This window comes from Mesocricetus auratus, unplaced genomic scaffold, assembly GCF_017639785.1.
Source record: "Mesocricetus auratus isolate SY011 unplaced genomic scaffold, BCM_Maur_2.0 Super-Scaffold_100691, whole genome shotgun sequence".
NCBI classification, from domain to species: Eukaryota; Metazoa; Chordata; class Mammalia; order Rodentia; family Cricetidae; genus Mesocricetus; species Mesocricetus auratus.
The window spans coordinates 5,946,183-5,965,064 of NW_024429267.1; the positions used below are offsets into that span (position 1 = coordinate 5,946,183).

General features: G+C 40.4%; 1 protein-coding gene across 10 annotated transcripts in view; it reads left to right on the forward strand.

The window, feature by feature from the left end:
- The window catches only part of Csnk1g1 (casein kinase 1 gamma 1), a 125,122-nt gene that overhangs the window by 21,451 nt on the left and 84,789 nt on the right, over positions 1 to 18,882 (forward strand). For 9 of the 10 annotated variants that reach the window (XM_013117449.3, XM_013117450.3, XM_013117451.3 and 6 more), the window contains exon 2: positions 13,799 to 14,196. In XM_013117449.3, coding sequence (XP_012972903.1) covers positions 14,016 to 14,196 — 181 coding nt within the window. In that variant the 5' untranslated portion in view covers positions 13,799 to 14,015. Of the gene's footprint in view, positions 1 to 11,984; positions 12,037 to 13,798; positions 14,197 to 18,882 lie in introns of those variants that run through there. The other variant, XM_040740274.1, reaches the window with a different exon arrangement.

Here is an 18,882-nt window from a genome sequence, read left to right on the forward strand (position 1 = left end):
CTACTGTGTAGCCTAGGTTAGCCACAAACTTGTGAGGAATCTTTATTTTCCTTGAGTAGGTATGGGGAGGAAACCATACTCAGATAGTTATAGGGTTTTTTGTTTGTTAGTTTTCATAAGATTTTTGGGTCCCCTGGAGTTACAGGCTGTTGTGAGCTGCTCAACATGGGTGCTGGAATTGGAACCCAGGTCCTTTACAAGAACAGTATCTGAAAATAAATTAAAAATTTCCTGGACTAGTATACTAAAATTTTAAATGTTTATAGATCAGTATAAATTGTGCTTTATCGGAAACCTTTTGGATTTTGGAGACAGGGTTTCTCTGTGTAGCCCTGGCTGCCCTGGAACTCACTATGTAGATCAGACTGCCCTCAAACTCACAGAGATATACCTGCCTCTGCCTCCTGAGTGCTGGGATCACAAGTATGTGACACCACTTCCCAGCTGTCTCAGAAATAGTATTTATTTATTCATTCATCATTTGTTGTTTCTTTATTTTGTACATGTTCTCACTGTATAACCACCAAACTAACCAGAAACATTTACTTATTCATTTTATTTATTTGTTTAGACAGGTTGTCATTGTATAGCCTTGGATGCCTTGAAACTCATTATGTAAACCAGGCTAGCCTAGAACTCATAGAGATCTGCCTCTGGAGTGCTGAGATTAAAGACAACCAGCCAGAAAATTATTTTTACTACATATAAATGTAAAGTTGTTAAAACAACTTTAAAAAAATTATGCAAGCATTTTTAATCTTAGTACTTGGAAATCTAAGGCAGGTGGATTGTGAGTTCAAAGCTACTTAATGAGTTCCTATCTCAAGAAAAAAGGAAAGGAAATAAAGTATAAGGCTAGGAGTATGGCTCAGTGATATATGCCTGCCCAGCACATGGGAGGCCCTGAATTTGATCCTCGGTGCTAAAGAAAATCAACAACAAAGCATTAAACTTGAAAAAAAATTTTTTTTTCAGGACTGGAGAAATGGCTCAGTGGTTAAGAGCACTAACTGCACTTCCGGAGGTCCTGAGTTCTATTCCCAGCAACCACATGGTGGTTCACAACCATCTGTAATGAGATCTGGTGCCGTCTTCTGGCTTGCAGGCATACATGCAGACAGACACTGATTATATAATAAATAATCCTCAAAATTTTTTTCATAGCTTGCTGTATTTATTGGAAAATAATGAGCATTAAACAGATCATAACCACATTCTCCTATACAAAGATTATAATTAAAACATCAATATATTGGCTATAATGCTGTAGCATAATTAATACATTCACAAGCATTTCATTTATATTTTTAATTAATTTTATCTCTATGATTTTTTCTCTATTTCTTTCTTATCTTTTCTACTCATAATCTTTATTTTTCTTTGTTGGTTCCTTCTCTGTGTTAAGTTCTAAGCCCCCAGATAGCTTCCACCAGACTGTCACAGGTAGACTAAAGCTGATCATTCTTTGTAGCATCTTCTCTGAGAAATGAAATCAGACTGGCCTGCACGAAAGTTCTTGGTTCAATGTTCAGTTCCAGAGTCTTTAATGGGCTGATGAAATGGTTCAGCAGGAAATGGCACCTGTCACCCAAGCCTGGCAACCTCAGTTCTATATCCAGAAACAATGTAAAAGTAGATGGAGAGACCCAAAGTTGTCCTGTGACCTCCACATACACATTCTATTGGATGACACCCCACACACATATGTCTTGTACACACATGCAATAATAATACATTTCAGAAGCTTCAGTAAAAGCCATTTGCACTAACTGTGAGCTAAGGTATAGTATACTTGAAATCTTTGCATTTGAAAGTTACCTATAAACCGGGCAGTGGTGGCGCACGCCTTTAATCCCAGCACTCGGGAGGCAGAGGCAGGCGGATCTCTGTGAGTTCGAGGCCAGGCTGGACCGACAGCCTCGAAAACAATACAGAGAAACCCTGTCTCGAAAAACCAAAAAAAAAAAAAATATTTAATAATATTTAATAAGGGACTCCTACTGCTTCTTCACCTTTCTGACCATGATGCCCTACCTTGTCTTCCTTTACCAAAAGCCTTTCATCTATAACTTGTATTGCCTGTATCTGGTTGCTCTGTCTCTGGCTCACTATTAAAAGTGTTAACTTAGTGAAACTGAGTTAAGTCCTTAGTATCCACTATCTGATCCTTGTGCTGGAGATCAGACCCAGGGCTTTGCAAATGCTAGGCTGACCTTCTATACTGAGCATCTATCTGAAATTCATCTTTCAGACTTAAATTCATTATTTAAGCAACTTGTTTAATTTACACCATGTTTCCAGTGTTTGTTGTTCTTTTATTTGTGTGCTCATTTTTGGTGTCCTTTCTGTATTCTAAGCTCTAAGAATGGAACAACTGTAAATGTTGAGTTCACTGTTATACTAATAGTGACTATCCCAGTTTTAGGTATGTAGAAGGAAAAAAATATTTTTTTTGTTTGTTGTTTTTCGAGACAGGGTTTCTCTTGAAATAGACTTGAGTATCCAAGAACTCTCCGAAGACCAGACTGGCCTCTCGAATTCACAGACATTTGCCTGCTTCTGTATCCCAAGTGCTGGGATTAAAGGCGTGTGCCACCACCTCCCAACTAGTATTTGTTAGTTTAAGAATACTTTGAGTCCATGAGCTCCCACTTGCTCAGGTCAGCTGATTCTGTGGGTTTCCCCAACATGGTCTTGACCCCTTTTCTCATGACTCCTCTCTCTCCACAACTGGACTCCAGGAATTCATCTGTGGATCTCTGTTTCTGCTTCCATCAGAAGCAGAAATGAAGGCTCTAGGATAGCATTTAAGGTAATCATCAATCTCATTATAGGGGAAGGGCTTTAAGGTACCTTCTCCACTGTTGCTTAGATTCTTAGTTGGGGGTCATCCTTGTGGATTCCTGGGAATTTCCTTAGTGCCAGGTTTCTCATTAATCCCATAATGGCTTCTCCAGACTGACAGCTGGGGAACCTGTATAAGACTGAACTAGGCCCCCAAAAAGTGGATGTCAGTTGAAGGGCTTGGGCAGTCTGTGAGGTCCCTGGCAGTGGAACCAATGTTTATCCCTAGTGCATGAACTGGCCTTTTGGAACCCATTTCCTATGGATGGATACCTTACTCAGCCTAGAGATGGAGGAGGGGGTGGCCCGCAGGCTTAGTCCTGTCCCAAATAATGTGACAGACTTTGATGATTCCCCAGGGGAGGCCTCACCCTCTCTGAGGAGTGATAGGGGGTGGGATGGGGAGATGGTGGGAGGGCAGGAGGGAGAGGGAACTGGGATTGGTATGTAAAATAGATTGCTTTTAATTTAAATTAAAAAAGAAAATAATATTTTGAATAGGACTGGAGAGATGGCTCAGTGCTTAACAGCACAAACTGCTCTTTCTGAGGACCTGAATTTAGTTCCCATGTAGGGCAGCTCACAATCAGCTGTAACTCCACCTCCAGGGGATCTAACACCCTCCTTGGCCTCCACAGGCAACTAAATACACATGGGCAAACCCCCACACAGATACCTATTCTTTTTCCTTTTTTGGTTTTTCCAGATGGGGTTTCTCTGTGTAACAGCCCTGGCTGTCATGGAACTTGCTCTGTAGACAAGTCTGGCCTCAAACTCATGGAGATCCATCTACCTCTGCCTCCAGAGTGCTGGGATTAAATGCTTCTCACACAATTTAAAAAATAAGATGAACCTTTAACAAACTAGTTGAATGCTTTGTATGAATATAAGTACTTGTCATTTTCTTTTTGGCATCTGGAAACATACTAAACTGCTTGAGTAAGTGCTGTTATTCTGTAGGGTTCCTTTATGTAGGAATCATATGAGAAAATACAGTGCATGTGTGTGCATTGTTTTCTCTTTAAAACAATTCTTCAGCTGGGCATGGTGTCTTAACCTGTGATCTCAGTCCTTAGGAGGTGGAGGCAGGAAGACTGCTGTGAGTTTGAGGCCAGCCTAGACTACACAATTCTAGGTCAACAAGAGTTACAGTAAGAGATTGTCACAAAAATCAGATCAAAACAAACAAGGGGCTAGAGAGTTTGCTCAGTGGTTTTAAGTGGTAAGAGTCAGTATTCTCTAGAAATGAAACATCTCTAAGACAGGGTAAAGCATGGCAGATAAGGTGATGAATGCCTATAACCATAGAAATCTGGAAGCAAAGACATAAAGATTACAAGCTTGAGGCTAGCCTGGTCTACTGTAAGATTCTTGTCTCAAAATAACTTCCCCAAACAAAAAATCAAGGAGCTTCCAAAGGAGAATAACCAGGAACAGTCTAGATAGGAAGAAAATTAGGAGGAAGTAACAGCAGAGGCTAAAAGAGAAAGAATATTTTAAGGAAAAGATAAAGACCGCTGTGTGTGGAGATGAGGATGATAAGGCATGTTTTGTAACACTTGATGCCTAGGAGTTAACTCTCAACATTCCAGAAAAAAAAAAAAAGATAAGGGCTAGAAAGTATTCTTGGATTAGCTTCAAATGTATGTGACTTACTATGACAGGAGAAAGATTTAGTTGGTTTGAGGAGATGAATTTAAACTACAGTTATTGATTGTTGAAGACTGTGAAGTAGAAACGGAGTGCTTGGTGTGTGTGTGTAGGGCTTAGAGGATGGTGGATAGGAAATGAAGCAGGAGATGGGTATTACAGCATGTCTTTGTAATGGGAAAGTTCTAAGGAGAGGAAGAAGGTAGTTACAGTGAGAGAGGGAGTTCATTGAAGCTTATTAAGTAGTTTGCCTTAGGCTCCTCATTGAGATGAGAAGAAGGTAAATATTTTATAGACCTGTTTTTCTAGTTTGGTAGTAGAAAATTGAGGGATTTTCATTTTACAATTAAAAAAGATGTCTCTGTATGTGGTGTATGTCTGGGTGGGGGCGTGTATATTTGCATGTGTTTCCATGTGTTTGGAGGCATGAGTCTGACATCATGAGTCTCCCTGATCTCTGTCCTCTGAATTCATTGAGGCAGGATCTCTCAACTGAACCTAGATCTCTCCTTTCTGGCTAGTCTAGTTATCCAGTTTACACTCAGGATCCCCATCTTCAGGTCTTCCAAACATTGGAATTAAGAGTGGGCTGCTTATGTACACCTGGCGTTTACATGGTGCTGGGAATCAGAACTCCTATCTCCATTCTTATGGGGCAAGCACTTCATCCACTGACCGTCTTCCCACCCTCCTCATCTTAGAATTTATTTTTTGTTAACTGACAAGATAAAAATGTTTCTTAGCCTGGTGGTGGTGCCTCACAACTTTAATCCAGCACGTACATGTGAGCATGTATTTGTGGAGACCGTAAGAGTTTGTTGGTAGAGTTAGAGGTAGTTATATGTTAATCAATGTGAATGCTGGGATAAAACTTAGTCTACTGGAACCAGCTGCAAGAGCTCTAAACCCTGAGCTGTCTCTCCAGCCCCCCAAGCTATTGCTGACAGGCCCACCAGGTGCCAGTTAGTCCAGGTAGGTAGGTAGGTGGGTAGGCTGGTATGAACAGGTTTGTGGTGGTGAAGTGGGAGAGAAGGAGAAGCAGAGCAATTTTTGCGCTGTGGAGAGAAGCACATGCAGATGTGAGGGCAGTGAGGAACAGGCTGGTAAGGGTGACCTACGCTGCCTCCTGGGACCATGTGATACTGTGCCGCCGCTGAGGGTCATGCCTCGGTTCATGGGTCTACTGCAACCAGGGTCTATGTTGATGTCTGTCACCTGTGTTGCCACCAAAAGTCCTGCATATGCCTGGTGTCTGGGCCACCTCCTGAGGCCATGTTGGTGTCCAAGGACCAAACTGCCACCTAGGGCCATTGTCACGGCTCGAGCTGTGGCCAAGGGCCATGTCTGGGTTCTTGTCCCTACTGCAACCAGGGATGGTGTTGATTGTCTGTGGCCTGTGTTACCACGGAAGGCCATATGGATGCCTGAGGTTTGAGCCACCACCTGAGGCCATGTTGATGTCTGAGAACCATGCCACCTCTGCCAGGGGCCATATTGATCTGAGTGGCTTGCACTGCCACCCAGGGCCATGGAGATGTCAGGCCCACGCTACAGTCAAGGGCCATATCTGGGTCCATGTTCCTACTGCAGCCAGGGTCAGTGTTACCACTGGGGACCATAGGAGAAAGGGTCCCAGTGACCTGGCACTGGAGAACTGGTCTGGTCCCTCACCAGCTGCCTCAGCAGGAGAACTGCCTCTCCTAACTGGCCCCAGTGTTGTGGGCATGGGAGAGCTGTTCCAACCCCTTGATAGTCTTGGGAAAACTGAGGCCCAATACCACTGGCCTCCACCAGGAGGAAGAGCTGGCTTCACCCCTCACCATGGGTTCAGAAGAGCTGGCCCTAACCCTCTCAGGTGGTCCCAGAAGAGGCCCAGACTGACCAACTCAGTTACCACCTAGGCCCACATCTAGGCCTTTGAATTGGCCCACACCAACATCTACCTCATCTCTGACCTGCTGGAGCACCTGAAGGAACCAGTCCTATGGAACCATAGCCCCTGGCTCCCCATAATTAGGGGCAACAGCAGATATCCTCATTGAGACAGAAGCCAGAGGCCTTGAACCAGAGCAACAGTTCATTGCAGTGAACATTTGCAAGTAAACCTGGGCAAAAGAGTATATTGCATGATACTCGGCTGCTCCCAGCACCATTAGGACAAATGAATATATGATAGAGAAGCAGGAAAGATGGAGGAGCAAGGTGTTGTTTTATTATTTTTATTTTCTTTTTCGGGGAAGAGGTTACAAAGGTAGAGGGCAGACATGGAAGGACTGGGAATGATTGGGATAGGGGTGCATAATGTGAAATTCCCAAAGAATCAATTAAAAAATTATGTTAAAAATGTTTTTATTGCTGAAATAGTATGTGCTTGCTTAAGATTATTTATAATGAAGCCAGGTCATGATGTCTCACATTTGTAATCTTAGTACTTGAGAGGCAGGGGTGTTGCTGTGGGTCCCTGACCAGTCTGTGCTACACACTGAGTTCTAGGGCAGGCTGGGCTACTAATGAGACCCTGTGTCAAAAAAATCAAATTAAAATTTTTAAATAAAAAAAATTTAGTTTAACTTAATTTAACGTATTTTATGTGTTTGAGTGTTGTGGGTGTGTTAATGCCTGGAGGCCAGAAGAGGGAGTCAGATCCCCAGAATTGGAGTTACAAATGATTGTGGATGCCATGTGGGTACTGGGAATTGAACCTGGGGTCTCTGGAAGAACAGTCAATGCTCTTACCATTGAGCCAGCTCTCCAGCTCCTAATTTTTTTTAATGAAATAAAACTGAAATTAAAAACAAAACAAAACATGGCAGTGGTAGCACACACCTTTAATCCCAGCACTGAGGAGGTAGGCCTCTGAGTTTGAGGCCATCTTGCTCTGCATAATGAGTTCCAAGTCAGCCAAGGCTAAATAGAGAGACCCTGCCTCAAAAATCAATACAGTTGCATGTGAGGTATGCATGGTTGCACATGTGTAAAGTGTGAATGTGGAGGACAGGGGACAGTGTTAGGTATCTCCCCCCCCCATTTTTCTAAGATGGAGTCTGTCACTGATCTTGGCCTGCAGGTACTCGGGATCCTCCTATCTTTAACTTCCAGTCACTGCCTAGCTTTTGTCATGGTTGCTGGGGATTTGAACTCAGGCTCCCATGTTTGTACAACAACTTTATCTACTGAAACATCTCCCAAATAGAAAAATGTAAACTCTTCCTTGTATCCCTGTTCTTTTGCAATTAATTGTTCATTTTCTGATATATTTACTTGGGTTTCTAAGAACATGAAGGTATTTCTACAGAAGAGTGTTTGCAGAAGGATTCAAAAAATTTTTTTTTGTTTGTTTTGTTTTTTAGTGGAATCCTAACTATACATTTTACTCTCCAACAAGCATTTTTACCTAGTATATTTGGCCCTTTCTCAAAATCCCCTTTCAAAAATTGTAATGTTCCACTGCCAAGATATATTTGAATTTATTCTCAATGTCATAGAAGTTGATTGTCCAACCCTCCTTCTCTTCCTCCCTCCCTCCCTCCCTCCTTTTCTATACTGTTTTTACTTTCTAGATAGCTGGTTTTGTCAACTTGACAACAAGCTAGTTATTTTGGAAGAGGGAACTTCAATTGAAAAATGCCCCCCCAGCATGTTGACCAGTGGGCAAGCCTGTGATGTATTTTCTTGATTGGTGATTGATGTGGGAGGGGCCAATAACTGTTGACAGGGCTACCCTGGCCTGGTGGTCCTGGGTTCTATAAGAGAGTAGGCTAAGCAGGCCATGAGGAGCAAACCAATAAGCAACACTCCTCTATGGCTTCTGCTCCAGTTTCTGCTTCTAGATTACCACCTTGGCTTCTCTCGGTGATGAATTTATAAACTATAAGATGAAAATAAACACTTTCCAAAGTTGCTTTTAGTCATGTCATTTTATAACAGCATTAGAAATCCTAACTAAGACAGACGTGTCTCATTTTGTATCAGAGACCACAGAATTGAGACCCCTCATCTTTAATCTCAACACATGTAATGGCAGATGAAACTCTGAGAGTTCAAAGCCAGCCTGTTCTACATAGTGAGTCCCAGACCAGCCAGGGCTAAACTGAGATCCTGATTTAAAACAAAACAAAACAAAATCCTACAAAAATAAACTAAACTTTTAAAAGGGGGGAGTGGCTGGAGAGATGGCTCAATGGTTAAGAGCTTTTGCTACTCTTACAGAAGATTTGAATTCAGTTCCTAGCACCCACATCAAGTGGCTCACAGCTATTTATAACCCCAATTCAAAGGGGTCTAACATCCTTTTTTGGCCTCTGAGTACATCTACTCACAAGGCATTCACTCATACAGACACATATATACACATGCAACTATGTCTGTGATTCATTTTGAGCTTTTGGGTTTTTGGCTTGGTTGGATTTTGGTATTTGACACAGTATAGACCCAGCATGCCTCAAACTCATAGAGATCTACCTGCTTCTGCCTCCCAAGTAAGTGCTAGGATTAAAGGCATGCAACACTACTCTTAGCTTGAGTTAAATTTTGTGAACTGTGTGTGTGTGTGTTTGTGTGTGTGTTTGTATGTGTATATGTGCCTGAGTGCATGTGTGCATACACCCAGACACACTCATGAATACTTGTGCTTTTCCTAGAATTGCCTTTGCTCTTTTATGAAAAAAAAAAAGGCTGTACTGCCACCACCCAGCTAATAAAAGCAACCTTTTAAAAGGCTTAATCAATGTGTGTATGGATATGTCTGTGTGAGTGAGTATATGTGCAGGTGCACATGCTTGTTCAAGGGCAAAAGCCAAAAGAGGGAGTCAGAACCAAGCGCAGCCATTAATTGTGGATACCTGGCTTTATATGTGGGTCCTGGGAACTGAACTCCAGTCAGGGTTACACAGTAAGCACTCTCTGTCTCTGAGCTCTCTCCAGCTTTGAGTATGACTTTAAATGAAGAAATGTGGGAAAATGTAAGAACCGAAAATTGTAGTGTTGTAGCAGACTGATGAGATTTAAGAAGTGAAGATAATGAAAATGGTTACATTAATTGGAGCTTGTGGAAAAGAGAAGCAGTAGCACCAGAACCTGTAACATGTTTCTGTGTTTTAAAAAACATTTTTATTTATGTGTATGTGTGTAAGTGCCCACAGAGGCCATAAGAGGATATATGTGTACCGGCACTGTGTGTGTGTGTGTGTGTGTGTGTGTGTGTGTGTGTGTGTGTGTGTGTGTGTGTGTGTGTGTGTGTGTGTGTAAGGTATCTGTGGAGGCCAGGAGAGGGTGTTGGATCCCCTGGAACAAGAGTTACAGGTGGTTTTAAGCCAACTGCTATGAGTGCTGGGAACCAAACTTGTCCTCAGAAAAAGCAATAAGTGTTCTTAACTGCTAAGCCATCTCCTTAGTCCCATTTTCTTTGCTTTAAAAATAGTCCTCTTCTAAATATATTTTGACTAACATCAAGCTTGATAACTTCTTAAATTTATTATGTTCTTACTACATGATTTTTGTTTTAGCCTTTTATTTGTAAATTGTTCTGTAGTATTTTTGTTTGTTTAGATATGGAGACAGCATCTTATGTCACCTAAACTACTGGCTTCAGACTTTCAATGTATCAAGACTGGTCTTGGTCTACTGATCCTTCTCCCTCCACCTCCCAAGTACTGGGATTACATGTGTGTACCACTTCACTTGACTTTAGAATTGAAGTTTCTTAACTAACTTGCTGATGTGACTGTGAAGGTTCAAATAAATGTGGTCATATAATGTATAAATTAACATATATTAAACAATAAAAGACTGATGCTGTATTCACTAGCAAAACAGACACCTATTTACTGAATTTATATAATGTATTTTCTTCCCTTTTCTGGTAATAATACAAGAATGCAAATGACACAATAGTTGAAGCATATGGTTTGTCTTTTTCTGCTTTCCTTGGGAACCTTATAAAAAAAAAGAGCTGGGCAGTGGTGGCACACACCTTTAATCCCAGCACTTGGGTGGCAGAGACAGGTGGATCTCTGTGAGTTTGAGGACAGTCTGATCTAGGACAGATTCAGTTCTAAGGCAACGAGGGCTGCACAGAGAAACCCAATAAGCAAACAAAAACCCAAAAGCCCTCGAAATAGAAATTAAGGGTAGGCTCTTTCCCATGTAGGCAAGCATTCTATGATTAATCTGTATCTCTATCCGAGAAACCCTTCCCCCCCCTTTAAAAGATTAAAATAAGGTTTAATGTTTACTTTGTCTGTTCCATTTAATCTGATTGTGTTTGTGTTATCTACCAGTAACTGTATACAAACCATTTAAAAATATGCTATTGATGGTAATCTGAAGGTTGAAGCATTAGTTGAATGTGCATATGAGCTATACGTTCTATTTGTGTGCTGAAACAATGTGTAATACAAGGAAAGAAAATAAAGCTGCCAGTCTCTAACATACACATGCCTTATTTTCTTTTTCTTTCTGCATTATTGTTTGAGAGATTTGGATAAAAGACAACCAGAGGATATTGGATACATTTGAAAATGAACATAAATAGGAATTTATTCTATTGTTCATGTAGGAAATTTACTGATTAGTATTATGGAAATTCTAATGTCATTTTACAGTTTTAACACAAAACAAATAGAAAACATAATAATATAAAATAAACTTTAGCATACTATAAGCATATATCCTTGGATTGGATTATGCATTATGTATCCATTGTCAGCTTGCAGCTTTGTACCTGTGATTGTATCGTTAGGGAATTAGAAATGTTCTTAGGAAGCTTATGGTCTAAAAACCTCTGCCCTCTTACATACCAGTGATAACTGCTATAACCTGGCAATTGGCAGGGCATGGTGTCACATAACTTTAGTTCCAGCACTAGAGAGGCAGAGGCAAGTGACTCTCTAAGACCCTGCCTAAAAAGGAGAAGACAGCATATTTTTTTTTTCAAGAGTACTCACAGTTGTTACACCATAATGGTCATACACAAGGCTTCTGTCACTCAAAAAGGTGTGGAGGTTCTTCCACCACCAAGTAAGCGATTTTGCAGAGATAAACATGGCCTTGGTGGGTCTGACACTGTCAACCTTGAAGCTGACTACAGCAGATCCTACAGGTTGAGCACAAATTGTTAAAATTGTCCTTTCCCAGAGTTGAGGTTCCCCTTCTAAATCTGTGATTGTTTTGCTTGTGGTTTTGATCAACAGGCTGTAAATAGCTTCCTTCTCACTACTGGATTCATTTGTTTTGAGTGTCTCATGAAACTCATGGAAATTTAATTATGGTTTTCTGGTTATCAAAGATGTTACAAAGGGTGCAGGTGAAAAGGTGCAAAGTGATTGGGCTTATAGGGCTTCCATGCCTTCTCTGAGGACCCTCAGTGTCTACAGGGATCTGTCTCTGGGTTGTTATGGAGACTTTATTGCATAGTCATGATTGAAGCATGTAGAAATATGACTGGACAAAAAGGAGTATGATCTAATGCCAATAGTGGGAAAACCAAATGAAGCTTCTTGTTCATATTCCTCTGGACCTCTCTATGGCATTCATTCTTTCTGGGTAGGAGGCTGTTCTCATGAAGTGTGGTTCAAGGGGTAGTGTTATTCTGATCTACTGCCAGACAAATTAGAACTAGAATTTCTCTATGGTCATTTTCAAAGCCGAGAAGATAAGAGTATATTTTTGTATGAATTACCTTGGGGGAGGAGAAATTGTAGTTTTATGGTCTGCCTTGGGGAGAAAAGGGAGGAGATAACAGAATAAAGGTGAGATAGAGAGGCCCTGTTTTCTGAGACTTATTCTGATCACTTAGGAAGGAACTATGGCTATGTGAACAATGAGCCAGGACGCTAGACAAAATCCAAAACATAATATCACAAGTACATGTATTATCAAATATAGCAATAAAATAATCTTATTGTCAACTTTTGTGTTAGACTCAGTTTTCACATGAAACATTGGAGAATTTTTAATAGGGATGAAGGCTAAGATTTCACTTTTGTGCCTTTATTTTCAATTTGGGTTTCTACTCAGAATAAAAATACATAATTCTTTTTTAAAACACAACATATGAGTCTTTGCGTCTTTATTTTTTTCTAGACAAGGTTTCCAGTTATAACCCTGGCTGTCCTGGAACTTGCTATGTAGACCAGGCTGGCCTCAAACTCACAGAGATCCTCCTGCCTCTGCCTTAGCCTAAGTGTTGGAATTAAAGGTGTGCACCACTACTTCCAGTTCACTTCTCTCTTTTTAAGGCAGAGTTGGGGTTTTATGAAACATCTTTTAATATCTGCTTAAGCATAGGGGTTAAGAGAGGCCTTGGAGAGAAACAATACCAGAAAGTGTAAGTGTGGCTTCTCTGAGATACTGTTGCCAGTTTGTACATTTTGAATTGCATGATTGCTGCCAGTGCTTGGTAAATGATGAGTAGAGGAAAGAGCAACACTTAATAGCCTCATTTTTAGTAAGTTCTAGACTAATTTTAAGAGGAGAACTTTGAATTAAATTGTTTACTGTTTATTTAACTTAGGTTTAATCCTTTTTGCTGAATAGCCTCTTACACAGTGATTTAAGAAAATTTAGCGCTTATTTTTCTTTTTTGTTACATGGACATCACTGAAAGAAATGTTTCATGTTAATTACTTTTGTGTGTTCCCTTAGCTTCCTGGTTTACAGTTTACTTAGCTTGTGTTAACTCATAAGTAACTAGTCCAAATGGCTAACCTGTTAAAACATATAAAACCAAAACCTGTTTTAGGAAGCGTTGAAGATCACTGTGCTTTACCATCGGATGGGATCCATTCTAATCAGTGATTTTCTCAGTTTGCTTTAAAATTTATTTTTTCATGGCATGGTGGCACATGCCTTTAGGCCTACCTGTTATAATTTTAAAAAAGCAGCTCAAGGGAGAAAGACACCATTCAACAGAGTTCAAGCAGAGGGTTTTATTTATCAAGGGAAAAGGATCTTAAAAAGGGGATAGAGGATGTGGGGAAGACTGGCCTCCTGGGGCAGGAGGGAGAGGGATGGGAGTGGGCAGGGCCCTTTTAAAAGGGAACATATTGAATAGGCACAAGTGGTGCTCTTAGTGGCAGTGCTGAGAGTGTATCTTGTCAGAACTCCAAAGGTAGGCAAATACAAATGCCTAAATACTAACACTAACAAACTTGGGAGGCAGAGGCAGGTAGATCTCTATGAGTTCAAGGCTTGCCTGGTCTACAGAAAGAGTTCTAGGACAGCTAGGGCTACACAGAGAAACCCTGTCTCAAACTCCACCCCCCCCAAATTAGTTTTTAACTGTATTTGTCTGTATTTTATGCAGGTTACAAAATGTCCTCCTATGCTTGAGACCTACAGACTACATGTTCTTCAAGAACTAATCAGTGGTTTTTCATCTCCCGGAAGTACACTAGAAACATAAATATGGTGCCAAAACTCATTCTCATCCTCTGACTGCAGTTGATTTGGACATACTTCTGTTTTGAAGAGAAGTATACACACTGAGGTCACTCATCGTTCAGAGCCTGTGGTGTAGGATCATGGACCATTCTACCAGGGAGAAAGATGATAGACAACGGACAACTAAAACCATGGCACAAAGGAATACACACTGTTCCAGACCATCTGGCACCTCAGCATCCTCTGGGGTTCTCATGGTGGGACCCAACTTCAGGGTTGGCAAGAAGATAGGGTGTGGGAACTTCGGAGAACTCAGACTAGGTAAGATCTTGGTTATGTCTGTCACTTCTACTAGCAACAGTAACAATTGCTGTACCCTTTGGTGTGTTTCATATAAGCCGGTGATGCTTTATTGAGAACTTCCTCTTAAGTAGGATTTACTAGCATAAGAGATAAGGATTTTGCAAAGGGAGTTAGAGTTATTATCAGTCATGATGCTATTACCCAAGGCTTCCCTATCTTTATGTATGATAGGATTATAAATATTCCATCTAGACTATATTTTTATTAATATTTAAACATTTTTAAAGTTTATTTTATTATTATTATTATTATTATTATTACTATTATTACTGGTTTTTCAAGACAGGGTTTTCCTGTGTAGTTCTGGCTGTCCTGGAACTCCCTCTATGGATTATTATTATGAAAATTCATCATAAGAAACTTTGACGTTTAGACCATTGTGCGGGTAGGATAATTATAGAAGGCCAAAAGGTCTTTCATATTTAGAGATGTGTTCATGTTTGGATTAGCTAAACCAGATGCTACTGAGAGTAGAAGATGTGTAATTTCATACTGGATACCTTTCTAGCAACTATTCAGTTGCTTTAACAACTAGTTTTGCAAATATTCATTCATTTAGGATTGACTTAACTGTTTATATTAGATATGTTATGGAATAAGCATCTACAAAACTTCTACTGAAAAGCATCTTCTAATGTCTAAACTTGTGTATTCTCAGAGCCAAAAAATGGCTTAATTTTCTATGAAGACCAAGTAAAACCTTAGCTAATAGCACTGGAAATTTGTTTTCTTAAAGTCTAAGATTTATACTACAAATTTACATGAAAATGGAAAAACATTCAGTTAAAACGATTTATAACTCTTCTTTCAGAGTACTAGATTTTTGCTTTATTTTCTCTGATGAATCTAGGATACTTTTGGTATTTTCTTAAATTTTTTTTTCTGAGCCATGCATGGTGGTACACACCTTTAATCTCAGCACTTGGGAGGTAGGGACAGGCAGATCTCTGTGAGTTCAAGGCCAACCTGATCTACAGAGTGAGTTTCAGGACAGCCAGAGCTAGACAGAGAAATCTTGTCATGAAAACCAAAATAAACAAAAGACTATCTCTGTGAGCCTGGTATATGTCTTTAATCCCAGTACTCAGGAGGCAGAGATGAATCTCTGAATTCAAGGCCAGCCTGGTCTACAAATCAAGTTCCAGCACAGCCAGAATTACACAAACTTTTTCTAGTTTCAAGTTTGTGCTCTGGTTCTTGTAAGGCAAGAACTTTACCTGCTGAGCCATCTCACTGGGCCCCAATTCCTTTGTAAAAATTCATTGTATTGATTACTGTCTAGGGTAAACGAGTTCATTTGTTTACCTGCTAGTGGCTTCTTCTTCTTCTTTTTTTTTTTTTTGGTTTTTCGAGACAAGGTTTCTCTGTGGCTTTGGAGGCTGTTCTGGAACTCACTCTGTAGACCAGGCTGGCCTCGAACTCACAGAGATCCGCCTGCCTCTGCTTCCTGAGTGCTGGGATTAAAGGCGTGCGCCACCAAAGCCCGGCTTAATGGCTTCTTCTTGATCTTTTTTTTGGGGGGGGGGGCAAGTTATTTGCTCAGGCTGCTCTCAAACTTAGTCAAACTTACTGTGCATCGGAGCTGGCATTGGACCTCTTGATTTTTTTTTGTTGTTGTTGTTGTTGTTGTTTTTCTAGGCAGGGTTTCTTTGTGTACACTGGCTGTCCTGGAACTCACTCTTTAGACCACGCTGGCCTTAAAGTCACAGAGATCCACCTGCCTCTGCCTCCCAAGTGCTGGGATTAAAGGCTTGTGCCACTACCACCCAGCAGACCTCTGATTCTTGCCTTTATCTCCCAGATGCTGGCATTGCAAATGTGTGTCATGGTGCTTCTCCTTTTAACTGCAGAGGGTTTTCTAAGTACTTTTAATTAGTTATTAAGTAGATTGTCAGATAGTATAGCTAGATGGATGGGGCAAAGTGTATTTCATTCGTTCTTTCCTTATGTGGCAATAATACTAATCAGTGGCCTTAATGTTTAAGTATACGGAACCCAAACAAGAAAAACGCTGGCAGGATTAGTCTACTTTCCTTTCCCTACTCTCACTTATTTTAGCCTTCACCTTTTTTGAAACATTGTTTCAGTGTGTAGTATCTTCCTCAGTCTTCCAAGTGCTAGAATTATATGGATGTGCCACTATTCCTTGCCTTATTAATACATTTTGATACTCAAAAGTTTCTTGTTTAGGGAAGATTACAAAGAGTAGAATGTGATTTCTGTCTCTAAAGATACCATTGTCTCTGGTACAAACAGAAAACCAAATCATAAAACAAAACAATATGTTAACAAGTTGTATAGAAACTACATTGGTAGCTATAAGTAAAGATTTCAGAAAGAAGTTATTTGTACTAGGGTTTTTGTTGTTAGACATTAAGGAGGGACTCTTAGTTACAGGATGCAAAAGTGCTAGATATTGTGAGACTATTCAGCATATTATCAGAACAGCACTTGATTATAAATGGCGGAGTCATTAGATGTGAAGTCAAAGCAAAACAAGAGATGGCCTGTTAGGCAAGTAGGAACCACACTGTAAAGCGTTTCCATGATCCAGTGGATTAGAATCATAGAGGATCTTAAAAGAGAGGAATGACAAGGATCTAGTTTGTGTCTAGGAAAGAAGGTAATATCATCTCATCTAGTTCTTGCTCTAATTATGCTACTCACTGCATTGTACTTTGTTCTCTTTCAAGATATGGTTGCATCTCAGCCTTGGTTTTCATATCTGTAACTCTTCTCATTACATATTATATATAATGTATATTCAAAAGAATGGTTGCCTGGGAATCTGGAGAGATGTCTCAGTTTGGGTAAGAGTACCAATGACTTTTCAAGAAGGACCAGATTTGTTTCACAGCACCCATGTGGCAGTTTACAACTGTCTATAACTCCAGTTCTAGGGGATCTAACACCTTCTGTTCTCTGCAAGCGCTGCACACATGTGATACACAAACATTCATGCAGGCAAAACATTTATACACATTATATATATTTTAAAGGCTAGATGAATAAGCCAAGTTAGTATCTGAGTTCTCAGATTAGAAAATGACAGGGACAAAAGAAGAGATTAATTCAAAACTTCAGGACTGACAGGAGTTGTTCAATAGAAAGAGTCAATATGATAAAAATTTACTAACTTTAGACCTTGTAAACAAAGAATGCTTTAATGGGGTTAGTAATAAAGGACTAGGGTAGGTGTTAGGATAAACAAGTAAGATAGTTTGTGACTATATTAGCTTTAACAAGTGTGTGGCAACAAATGTAGTCCTTAAATCCCTATGTACATGTGTTTTTATTATTTACAAAGTTTAGGCTTGATATAGGAATTAAGAAACCGCCATGCCTTCCCAGGTGCTGGTGGAGCACGTCAATAATGCCAGCACTTGGGAAGCAGAGGCAGGCGGATCTCTGTGAGTTGTAGGCCAGCCTGGTCCAGTTCAGCCAGGGCTTCTCAGAAACTCTGTCTTAAAAAGGAGGGGTTACTATGGTGGCTGGAGTGGTTAGGAGAATTAACTGCTCTTGCAAACAACCACATTAGGTGGTTAACTTCCTGTAAGTCCAGCTCCAGAGAACCCAGTGCCCTCTGGCCTCATCAAGCACATGCATGCATGTAGTATACGTAAATTCACACATGTATACATGTGGGTTTGCAGACACACAGTCTCTAATTTTTTTTCTTTTAAGTCTCTGTACAGAATCTGTGGAAATGGCCCAGCTAAGATAGGAGTCCCTGTGCTCCTCCCTGTGCATGCTGGTGTTTTGGTTGGCTTGCGTAGCTCATAGGGTTCACAGCTGCATGAGCTGGTGATTTCTTTTCTTCCCCAACAGTGTACATACGTGGGAGGGTAGAGCAGATAAGATACAAGTAATACTAAAGACCTTTCTTAAAGCTAAATGGAAACTTACTACTGTAGAAGCTTGTGTGTGTGTGTGTGTGTGTGTGTGTGTGTGTGTGTGTCTGTCTGTCTGTCTGTCTGTCTGACTGTATGGTTTAAATGGTTCTACTCTAACAATGGACAGTGTCTGTCTCTCCTAGACACCACTGGCTATCAATTTTTATAATACCCAGTACCAGGTATGGGTTACCACTTAAGTGGCTGGTCAGTGGGACTCCATATTAGCTCCACTAATCCACCCCATTACCATTGTAATTGTTCTTGGTTATCCTCTAAAACCCTATTGCTGGGGACTGGAGTCTCCATCAGTTAAGAGCACCTACTGTCCTACCCCCTCCCCCCCCTTTTTTTTTTTTTTGTTGTTGTTGTTGTTGTTGTTTTGTTTTTTGTTTTTTTCTGGAGCTTTTCCTGGAACTCACTCTGTAGATCAGGCTGGACTCGAACACTAAGATTGAAGGAGTGGGCCACCACCACCCTGCAAAACATTGAATCCTTATATAGAAAAATTAACACAATAGACTAAAGGACTAAATGCAATACCAAAACTATAAAGCTCTTAGAAAACCTAAGATAAGGCTAGGCATAATGGTATACATCTTTAGTTCCAGCACTCAGTAGGTAGACACAGATGATCTCTGTGAGTTCATGGCCAGCCTGGTCTCTGTGTAGAGTTCCAAGGCTAGCCAAGCTGTATAGTGAGACCCTGTCTCAGAAAACAAACTGAAACCCCAAAAACTTAGGAGCAAAT